At 40.5% G+C, this 11,960-nt stretch overlaps 2 protein-coding genes across 2 annotated transcripts; both read left to right on the forward strand.

Moving 5' to 3' along the window:
- The first annotated feature begins 667 nt into the window (after window positions 1-667).
- On the forward strand, window positions 668-2,620 carry LOC107728460 (synapse differentiation-inducing gene protein 1-like). Its single transcript, XM_016538622.1, has 2 exons — window positions 668-1,186; window positions 2,005-2,620. Exons 1-2 carry the CDS (start codon window positions 869-871, stop codon window positions 2,161-2,163), a joined length of 477 nt encoding a protein of 158 aa, XP_016394108.1. The 5' UTR covers window positions 668-868; the 3' UTR covers window positions 2,164-2,620.
- A 4,837-nt stretch (window positions 2,621-7,457) lies between these two features.
- LOC107728451 (proline-rich transmembrane protein 1-like) lies at window positions 7,458-10,062 on the forward strand. Its single transcript, XM_016538613.1, has 2 exons — window positions 7,458-7,811; window positions 9,901-10,062. The coding sequence occupies exons 1-2, from the start codon at window positions 7,485-7,487 to the stop codon at window positions 10,060-10,062; spliced, it is 489 nt and encodes a 162-aa protein (XP_016394099.1). The 5' UTR covers window positions 7,458-7,484.
- The last annotated feature ends 1,898 nt before the right edge of the window (window positions 10,063-11,960 follow it).

The following is an 11,960-nucleotide window of genomic DNA, read 5'->3' on the forward strand; positions in this document are numbered from 1 at the left end:
AATGCTCCTGAGCTAAATTTCAGCTGTCCCAGATAAGGGTATGAATACTTATGCAATGGAATCATTTTAGTTTTTCTATTTTTAATAAATTTGCAAAAATGTTAAAAACCTATTTTTTGCTGTACAATTATGGTGTATGGAGTGCAGATTGATGTGGAAAAAAAGTAATTTAACCTTCTTTAATAATAAAATGAAACAAAAACAAACTCAAACCACCCCGAAGGGGAAAAAAACTTCATTTTTGATTGATAATATGCATTGCTAAGAACTTTATTTGGACAAATTTAAAGGCGATTTTCTCAATGTTTAGATTTTTTTGCACCCTCAGATTCCAGATTTTCAAATAGTTGTCTCTCAGCCAAATATTGTCCTATCCTAACAAACCATACATCAATGGAGAGCTTATTTATTCAGATGATGTATCAATCTCAATGTATCAGTCTCAATTTCTCAATCTCAATTGACCCTTATGACTGGTTTTGTGGTACAGGGTCACACACATACACACACACACACACACACATATCCAAAATGCCATGAGTGCAAAAAGCCACAATGACTATTCAAGCAAATTTTTTATTTTTATTAAACCAGATAAATTCAACACTATGTTAATATTATGTCTGTACTGTGTTACTGTGTGGACAAGGGAACTGAATCTGTCACACCTGCTGTCACTTCCTGAAACATCATCGCTCCACCCACAATCCGCCTCCCGTTTGATTCCTATAAATCTCCTCGTGACCATAAGAACATCCAAAGTTCGTGACCGAAAAAACTTGATTCCTCTAAGCCAGAGTACACAAAGGTGTGCCATCTCTGTAAAGCACAAAGAAGATAAGACAGTCTAAGTTTACCAAACATAAAAATGGAGCCCCAAGAAGACTGGAATACATCAGAGAAATCCAAACTGTTGCAGCCTGGGCCGCCACCATACCAGGACCATCAGCCTCCTCCAGGGAACTTCCAGAGCACTTCTGGCTATCAAGCCCAGCAATATGGAGCTTCAGGGCCATACGGCCAAGGACCGTATCCAGGACATGCTGCGGTCATTGTGCAACCTGCAGTTTATGTGACCACCACTCCACTGGTGTATCCAATGCCAGATTACCTGGGTTACTCCATCTTTACCATGTTGTGCTGCTGCTTACCTCTGGGCATTACTGCACTGGTTTTCTCTATCAATGTAAGCATTAGTTCATTTCTTAACCTATTTTAAATGGTTTATTTGTGTCATACAAATAAGATACACTAACTGAACAACACTTTGTTGACTTGAAGAAATGGAGAGATCATAGATGACAATTAAAAAAAAAAACATGTTTCTAATTTATTGTTTAAATATGTAAAATGTTTGAAACAAAAGAGAGCAAAGCATAAGAGTTAAGTTCTGATCACATGACTGTGAGCTTTCAAAATAAAGGTTCACTTGTGTAACTTCCTCATAACTAACACGATTGGATGAAGATGGTTTGAGTTTCTAAATTTACCTCATTTACTAAGCAGATGCTTGCCTCCATTTTAACAAACATCTTTTGTTCCCATAAGGGGTGTGACTTTTTGTTATTGACAAAGAGTTGTGGCAGTACAGAACATCCCAATTTAACCATTGCTTTGGCACATCTGTGAACTTTCTCTATGTGAAGCTACTGAAGCATATTTTTGTTGTTCTGCAATACACTATAGTTCACTGTATATGAATTAAAGACACTAAATTAGTTCAGAAAAAGGAAATGCAATACATGATAGTTCAGATAAAGGAAATGAAAGTCTTGACACTTGAAACTTGCCCTGTGTTTCCATTATTGCATAAGCTGGTGTATCATTTTGAAATAGCACCTTTAGCGTCTGTTAAAATATTTATTGATTTATGAAGAATCATGTGAAACACGGTAGGACGCAGGTCACATCATAGCTTTACTACTACAATGTAAAAACTACAAAGCACACTTGCTGAAAAACAGAAGAGGTATAACTGACATTGTTTCACATTTATTTTCACAGACTCGGAATGCCAACATGTCTGGACAACAACAGTTAGCAGAGAGAAACTCCAAATTGGCGTTCACTCTTAACAATACTGCTCTTGGTATTGGCATTGTCTTCTTGGTGTTGTATGTCACTCTCATCATTGTCAACTCTAAAAACCATTCAAATCCATAATTGTTCAGGACATCAGAGTTGGACACCAGGAATGACAAGATAGAGGGCTTTCTAAAAACTAAAATTGTATAATGACACAAGTATAAATTTAAATGAATTTACATTTTCATCTGAAAGATCAGTCTGGCTCATCTCAAGCGTAAAATTATTCATGTTACTAAAACATGCTTTATAGTTGATTATCTTATGTTTCAAAACCATACAAACGGTGACTCTCATTGTATAAATATTGATGTTTGTTTTTCTTCCTGTCTTTTGATTATGTATTTAATTAAAACTGTCAATGACCAATAATACATACCAGTTTTCTTTGTTTAAAACCATTTATGTGGTTTTACCTGAGCACTGTCCATTCGTATTCCCGAATAAATCACTCTTATAAGCCGGTTAAGGCAGTTTTTTGGAGAATGTTTCCTACGTAAATGCCTGTGCATGACAATGAAATAAAACACAAACAGATTCAACAAATTCGGAGCTCCATGTGGTCAGTAGTTTTCCTATGGGCTTTGCTGCTATTGTTTACTCTCTGTGAGTATTATTAACATTTTTCTCACATAGACAACAAAATAAACTTTTATATGACATCCAACAGTCTGGGAAAGCAGTCTTGGAAAAAGGAACAATAATGATGCAAATTATGATTTTATAGTTAATTTACACCCCAGAACACACTGTAGTTTAGATGTAATAAACAGGACTGACTTTTTGTATTATTATTAAAAGCTGCATCAGGATGACCTGTATTAAAAGCAATGCAAATAGAGTACCCTTCACTAATGTTGGCACCCTTGGTAAATATGAGCAAAGGTGGCTGTGAAAAGAAATCTGCATTGTTGATCCTTTTGATCTTTCATTTTAAAAAAAATCACAAAATTCGAACCTATCATTGAAGTAAAACAATGGAAAATCTCCATTTGAAATAAATGTTTTTCTCTCACGTTGGCCACAATTATTTGCACCGAATTATTGCAACGTCTTTTGGCCAAGATAACACCTTGGAGTTTTCTCCTATAATGCCTGAATGAGTAATAATAATGAGTTTGGAGAACACCTGGCAAGAGATCATAGACCATTCTTTCAAACAGAATCACTCCAAATCCCTCAGATTCACAGCTCCATGTTGGTACTTCTACTCTTCAGTTCACCCCACTCATTTTCTATAGGGTTCAGGTCAGGGAACTACCATGGCTGAAGCTTCATTTTGAGCTCAGTGACACATTTTTGTGTTGATTTTAATGTTTGTTTTGGATCATTGTCCTGGTGGATGATTCAACCATGGCCCATTATACAATTTTTAACAGAGGCAGTTTAGATTTTTTCGTGAACAAGATATCAAAAAATAAATAAATAAATAAATAAAATGGGCCCACAACATTAAAGATCCAGCAGTATATTTAACTGTGGACATGGGGTATTTTTTATCCCTGTTTGCACCTGTTTGTGGGTTTGCTGCCAAAAAGCTCTTTTTTTAGTTTCATCTGACCATAGAAGCCAGTTCCGTTTGAAGTTCCAGTTTGGGCTGACAATTGAATTTGCTGGAGTTTGTTTTTGGATGAGCAAGGAGGATTTTTCTTGAAACCCTCCTGAACAACATGTGGTAATGTAGGGGCGGTTTGATATTTTTTAGGTTTCTGACCCTAAGACTCAACTCTTGCCTTTGCTCATATTTTACAAAGAGTGCCAATATTAGTGGAGGGCACCATGAGTTGGTCATCCTGAGCAGTAGATCAGATTTTTATCTCAAACAGACAGTAGTTCCTCTATCTGTGCTTCTACATTCACATCATTCACTTAGCTTGTGCTTTTATCACTTCCTGAGGAACAATATACTTTAGTATAGTAACTGGCAATTGAAACATTTTCTGTTCGCATAAAAATGGCTTAAGTGAGAAAGATATGTCACTAAAGAGTATGGCGGGCAGGTTACATACTATAGAACGTCTTTTAATTATTTACACCAATTAGCATCATAGTGCTGTTATCAATCAAATGAAAACAGTATCATCAAAATCCATCTTTGCACTACAGAGGTGGCACAGAAACTGCATCTGAAGTGGCGTTGAGGTGTATTTACACAGACTGTTTAATGCAGCTCAGTTGTAATGAATGCATTTACACTCCATTTATAATTGTATAAATGATGTTATGAGATTAATGTTTTTAAATGAGATTAATGAGATTACTACATAAAAAATTTGAATATAGAAATGGAATTAAATTAATTTGTTCACTGGCTGATTCATTCATGAACCAAGTGTCATCAACCCAATTCATTCAAAAATGCTGAATCAATTAAGAACCAGGCGATAAAACAGTAAAAATTGATAATTTTGTGTGTGAAATTGTCAGTTAGATAAATTAAACTTTGTTTTGCAATACAATTTTTTAAACAGGAAAAACCTGCAATTATTCTTATACAGGTGGACATTTTGTTAGGGAGTCTTTACTGCCGATGCAAAATGAATAGTCATTCTCAACCTTTGATATCACTTGCTGTCTGCAAATTGTGGTTTGAGGTTAAAGGTCTGATGTACCAAAAATGTTTTTGCATGAGGTGGGTAGAGACTATGTAAACTCAGAATGAGTAGTTCTGAAAAACTAGTGGTAGATAGTATGTTTCACATTTACTTTCAGTTCCAACTTCATCAACAAGCAAAGACAGAATGCCGTTCTTCATTAGGCTACTTATTTGTTATGGTCATCTACATTGGATTTCTTATTTGGTGTTATGATTTTAAATGTTCAGTTGAGATCAAGTCACTTTGAAACCATCTGCTAAATGCATAAATGAAAATGTGAGGAAAAGGATTTTGTCACATTATGATGTCACAGTGCAACGAAAGCCCGCCTCTGCAGAATCAAATCAAGGCCTACTTCTACATCATCATGTCTTTGGCCCTGCCCACTGGAGCGTTAGTGAGATGAGAAAGAGAAGAACAATGCAGGACCACTGGACCAGGGGCGTAGATTACGCGGGGGACGTGTCCCCCCCACTTTTAATATCACGTAAATTCGTCCCCCACACTTTTTCGGGCAAGTGTGTTCGCATAGAGGTTTTCAAGAGCTGGTGTGAATAAATATAGATTTAAATTCAAAGAGACAGGAGAGTCTGTGCATGATCTGATGTTTTATTCGGACACAGAATAAGCCGAGATGAACATCGCGGAGGGCAAAACACTCCATGCAGTGTATGTTTCATTCTCTGTCCCCCTCACTTCTGAAATGATGGCTACGCCCCTGCACTGGACTAAAAATAACATTACATTCCAAAGGATCCTAATCCTAGGAAGTACTTATTTATTTTCTGATATGTAATGATTCGTGTTCAGTCAGTGTCACGGTGCGTGTGAAGAGATGAAGCGAGGACTCAAGTGCAGGATGAATGGTTCTTTCTTTAATAATAAAATGAAACAAAAACAAACTAAAACAATCCCGAGGGGGAAAAACAGACAGCCAGGCTCGGAACTGCACTACATGCAGACATAACACACACAATGAAAAACGACGGATCAGCACAGGATTACAAGAATAAATAGGAAACCAGATGAGGAGATTAGCTAGGGAGACACAGGTGGAGCAACTTAAACAATAATGAGGTAACAAGATGGGCGGGGCAAGACAATAGTCAGGAGAGAGCACATGGCACCAAACAAACACAACACAAGCCATGTGCTCACAGAAAACAGTGTCATCTGGTGGCCATCATGGGCACACCCGCTGAAGACTGTGACAGTCAGGAGGTGTTCTTTCTCTCAAAGTCATTTATTGCTGTTTATGTGTCAGTAAATCAAGCCAATGCCTTAACAGTCAACTACACATTGTTTCTGTTAGTAGCATGAAAATAATAAGTTATTTAATTTGTGATTAAATTATATACAGAAAGCAATCAAAGAATGCTCCCTTTATAATCGCTATAGCTGTCAATCACACAGCACCATTTTATATTCAATGACGTAGTCTACACTGCACAATGAATCTCTTATTTACATCGTGTTTGCACTGTTAGTTATGATGAAAGCATCTGTGAAAATATTAAACTTGAGTTGCAATGACGACATCCGCTACAGTGCTCATCGCTGCGATCTTTCATGCGACGGGATATAATGCTATAATCAACACTTTCCATGATTAGTTAATCTCAACAGATGTAATAGTACACTCTAAAAAATGCTGGGTTAAATACAACCCAGTGCTGGGTAAAATAGGGACAAACCCAGCAATTGGGTTGTTTTGAACCAGCGGTTGGGTTACTACCCAGAAGGTTGGGTTAAACATTTAATCAAACCGCTGGGTCAAAATAGCCCAATTGCTGGGTTTGTCCCTATTTTACCCAGCACTGGGTTGTATTTAACCCAGCATTTTTTAGAATGTAAGAACCTAGGAAAAGTTTTGGAGAGAGCTACACATTTAATGCTTATTTCATATGCAAAGAAGCCATTCATAGCAAGGGACGTTTCCATTGAAGTCTCACAGCAGACACGCCCCTTCCACCAGAACATTCAAATCAGAATGCTAAAATCAGGGTTAGGGTTAAAATCATACTAACATAATAAGTGCACTTCAGGAAACATTATCAAATAATTTTTAAAAAAATGCAGTTCATGACCCCTTTAAAAATATGGGTTCCATTCTTTCCAGTGTTTCAACTGAAGTGAAAGTATAGTAAAAGTGAAAGTAAAAATAAAAATAAACATTTCTTCTGCTTGTCATACAGCACTTGGTAAAGATTCTCCATCAGGTTCATTTCACTTTACCAGGTACAGTTGACTACCAAACATGAGAGGCCAAAGCTTGAGATGCATCTGTGGTCACACAAATGTAAGAATAATAAAAAAAGATAAGCTTATTCATGTAACTTCCCCATAACTGCTATTCTCCACTGATAAATTTGAATAATGTACATAATGCCAAGCACTTAACAATTATTTTTGTTCTAAACACAGGAAGATTGAATTTATAACCCATGTTGTGAGTTTAGACGTGTGATGCTGACAGGAGGGATGAGGTTAAAAAAAAGAGCAAGATTCACTGTCACAAGGTCCCAAAAATGTGCTTTAGTGTGGTGAAATACTCCTCTTGATATGTCATGTATCTCATCATAGTAAATATGAGACCACAAGGTGGTGCCTGCAGTCACAGAGTATTTTGGATATTAGACAGAAAATGGTAAGTGGTAACTACTCCTCCCCTACAACCTACAACTCACTTCCGATTTGCTGACTACCTTAACTGACAAGGTATATGACACCAGAGTACAGCAATACATACACACATCTCTGCAGAGCATAGGCAGTTACAACCAAAATCCAATAATCAGAAGAATGGACCCCAGCCAGTCTTTCTATCAGCCTCCAGGGGCCTACAATTCATCTGAGAAATCAGTTATGTTGCAGTCAGCTGCAGCACCACCAGCATACCAGGACAATCCTGCTGGATATCCTCCTTCCATTCCAAGCCAGCCGGTCCCCCAGGGCCCCTACGTCCAGGGGCCGTATCCAGGACAAACTGTGGTTGCTGTTCAGCCTGCAGTTTTTGTGACTGCCGCTCCACTGGCCAATCCAGCGCCAGATTACCTGGGTTATTCCATCTTTACCATGCTGTGCTGCTGTTTTCCTCTGGGCATTGCTGCGCTGGTTTACTCCTGCTCTGTAAGTATATTAGTCCATGTGCTTTCCTTTTCTTTATGAACTAGAAGTTCAAGATTATTTATTTATTTATTTATTTTGGCCCTTTAACAGCCACAAATAAAATGTATATATGCATATATATATATATATATATATATATATATATATACACACACACACACACACATATATATATATATATATATAATTTTTCAATATTTTTTTCTTTGTGTGGCTGTTAAGCCGTTAATTTTATATATATATATAAAAAATTTATATATACATTTATTTTTGAATACTGCTGTGATTTATTTTTTTAACCTAACTTCATAACTAAAAAAGGAGATACAATTAGGAGATGAAAAGATAAAAAGGAGAGGCTAAAGCCTCTGTGGTCACACAGTATGTATGTAAATAAGACAAGTTAATTCATGTAATTTTCACATAACTTCCATGCTCTACCGATAAATGCATTGGTTCAGTTTTTTGGTTTCCCGTAAATGACTGTCCGTTGTAGAGAAAGGTGTGGTGCTGGAGACCCCCTCAACAGCAACAGACTTAGAACTTTAAAAAGTTCTTATTTTACTATTTCAGTATTTCTGTTTAAAAATTTCAAGTTTATTTCAACATGATACTTGCAGCTTCTTTGTAGCCTAATTGTGAAAATAGTTTTAACCATTTAACCTAACCATTTTTTTTTTCAGTGTAGCACTTACCATAGTTTAATTTCCTTCCTTAAAGGAAATCTCCTAAATCTAAACAAAGAAACGGCAGTTAACGCAATGGGTTAAACTTGACATTTGAAGTTGAGCTTGATGGTTCAGGTGTGTTACAACTGGGTTAAAACTAATGGCAAACTGTTTTATGCTTTTGTTCTGGTAAATTTTTTATTAATTAATAAATTTTTTATGAAAAAATTATTTTGCGAAATCACCGACAAATGCCCGAAATCGGAGGCAAATCGGTGCTCGTTCACGCGAGTGACAATCATGCAGTGTGAATTATCAAAGACGCGATCTGAGGGAATCACCGACACGTCGCCGACGCCCGCAAAATATTTGGCATGCTAAATATCTGGAGCTGTCGGCGATTCACAATCACGCTGTGTGAAATGAGTTCTGACTGAAAAACACATGGGCGATGACCTACAGCCAATGAGAGACCAAGATACAGGGCAGAGGGAAGTTCGGGGAGGAGTTATAGACCAGAATATCAGTATTTTAATAGATATATGAACAATTATATCATACAGAAACAAGCACAAACATTTGCTTGATCAGCCACAACATCAGCATAACAGTTAGTGCAAAATTATTTACCTCCAACTCTCTTTGCAGAACACCCAATCCCTGTTCTTTTTCTTTTTTTTTTCTTTTTCTCCTTGTAGCTGGAAATCAGCTCCCAGACAATTTGCGGGCTATATATATATTTTTTAATAATTTCAGTCTCGCTCGAAAACTCCGGTCTGACGCAGGCGGGTTCTCGCGTTATTTCCTTATCACTTCTCGCGTGTGTTTTGTTGTGAAACATAGTTTGCAGACCAGACAGAGCTGTCAGCGATTCTTCCTATTGTGAAGTCATGCAATGTGAAACCCCCTGTCGCCGATCCATCGTGCAATGTGAACACAGTAGCAACTGAATGCTACCCCAGATAGTCACGCAGTGTGAAAACAATGGCGATCCGACGAGTTTGAAAATCGTTCAGTGTGAACTCGGCATAACCCCTGCCCCTAAACCTACCCGTCACTGGGATGTAGACAAATCGTACAAAATCATATGAGTGAGGTCGTACGAATTCGTACGAATTAGCCACCTCGTAAAATACGTACGAATTGGTCGTGAGATAGCATTGGTATACCACCTACACCTATGTTGGTGTGACTTTGTTTTAATAAATAAACATGAACATATCATGCATGTTGGCATAATGCAAGGTAGTGTTTAAAAGACTTTTAACCTGGAAGCCCTCCATCAAATGAAACTCAAACAAACTCTACAGAGTGGAGTTTACTCCCTCTTTTGAGAACTTCCCCATCTGCCATTGACTCAAAGAAACTCAGAATGAGAAGAGTAGTTGTTGACATTATATGTTTCACAATTGTTTTCACAGACTCGAGATGCCAACTACTCAGGATGGCGAGAATTAGCAGAGAAGAACTCAAAAACGGCACGCACCCTGAATCATGTCGCTGTTGCTCTTGGCCTCATTATCATTGTAGTGTATATTATCTATTACTTTGTGTTGATTAACAATATGAATCAGCGTAATTAACTGTTAGAGCTGTCATGGTTGGATGCAGATTATACAAACAAATTTATTTCTCTTCATTTTAAATGTTATTTGCTTAATGTGTCACATTTCACACAGTTAAAACATGCTGCAAAGGCTGATTATTGGATGTTTAAAACAATAAAAGCTTGTCAAACAAAAAAAACTACTTTTTTGTTTTTGTTAGGGTTAGGGTTTAAACTAAACACAGGAACATGACAGGAAAATGACCAAATAAGGAAACACAGAAAGGCACATGAGGAGCAAAACACACACAAAACACGGACCAGAGTCTGACATAAATCCCCCCTCCCGGAAGGCGCGTCCCGCACTGTACAATATCCAACGGGGAGGAGGGATGGGCGGATACGGCAGTTCGGGGCACCATGGTGGATCTGGCAGCTCTGGGCGCCATGGCGGATCTGGCAGTTCGGGGCGCCATGGCGGAGCAGGTGACTCGGGAGGCCATGGCGGAGCAGGGAGCTCGGGGAGCCATGGCGGAGCAGGTAGTTCAGGAGGCCATGGCTAAGCAGTCTCCGAGGCCGCGGCCCCAGCCCCCACCTCGGCCTCTACGGCTGGAGCCCTACTACCCCCCCTCCAAAAAAAATACTTGGGGACGCTTACGGGTTCCGAGGCCCTCCGTGAGCCATGACAGGGGACTGGAGCCCTCCCTGGGCTTAACTGGGGATCCGGAGCCCTCCCTGGACTTAACTGGGGATCCGGAGCCCTCCCTGGGCTTAACAGGGGATCCGGAGCCCTCCCTGGGCTTAACTGGGGAACAGGAGCCGTCCGTGGGCTATACTCGGGAACAGGAGCCCTCCGTGGGCTATACTCGGGAACAGGAGCGCTCCCTGGGCTCGACGGGGAATCAGGAGCCCTCTGTGGGCTATACTTGGGAACAGTAGCCCTCCGTGGGCTATACTCGGGAGCGGGAGCAGGAGCCCTCACTGGAGCGAGCTCCGGGGCTGGAGCCGGCACTGGAGCGAGCTCCGGGGATGGAGACGGCACTGAAGCGAGCTCCGGGGATAGAGACGACACTGGAGCGAGCTCCGGGGATGGAGACGACACTGGAGTGAGCTCCGGGGTGGACAGCGGGCCTTTCTTCAGAGCGGCCGGTGGGTTTGACTCGGGAGCGGCCGGCGGGCTTGGGTGAGCCACGGCCGGCGGGCTCGACTTCAGAGCGGCCGGCGGGCTTGGGGGAGCCACGGCCGGCGGGCTCGACTTCGGAGCGGCAAGCAAACTTGACTCTGGAGTGGCTTGTGGGAGCCGTGGCCGGCAGACTTGACAACGGCGCGGCCGGCGGGCTTGTCTTCGGAGCGGCCGGCAGGCTTGAGTGAGCCGTGGCCGGCAGGCATGATAACAGTGCGGCCGGCGAACTTGACTTCTGAGCAGCCGGCGGGCTTGTCTTCAGAGCGGCCGGCGGGCTGGAGTGAGCCGCGGCCGGTGGGCATGACAACGGCGCGGCCGGCGAACTTGACTTCTGAGCGGCCGGCGGGCTTGAGTGAGCCGCGGCCGGCAGGCATGACAACGGCACGGCCGGCGCACTTGACAGCAGGGCGGTCCTCATACCGCTGGGAGAAGAAAATGGATAACAAAAGATGACAAAAAACGGAAATAAAAACATGGGAGAAGGGGCGCTGCTTACTGTCTTGGTCTGGTCTTCTGTCAGGACACACACACGAGGATAACCGGAACTAAGGAGCAAGGAGACGAGGAATATACGAAACAGTCTTTAGGAAACACATCCACGTAACGAGTAGTTCGGACAAAAGGGAAACTGAACAGGCAAGAACTTAAATACAAGGGTAATTAATAGAACACAGCTGAACGGAATCATAATTAAACTAAACAAGGACAGGAAAATGACCAAATAAGGAAACACAGAAAGGCACATGAGGAGC

This window comes from Sinocyclocheilus rhinocerous, unplaced genomic scaffold (genome assembly GCF_001515625.1).
Source record: "Sinocyclocheilus rhinocerous isolate Xijiao unplaced genomic scaffold, SAMN03320098_v1.1 scaffold66, whole genome shotgun sequence".
Classification (NCBI taxonomy): Eukaryota; Metazoa; Chordata; class Actinopteri; order Cypriniformes; family Cyprinidae; genus Sinocyclocheilus; species Sinocyclocheilus rhinocerous.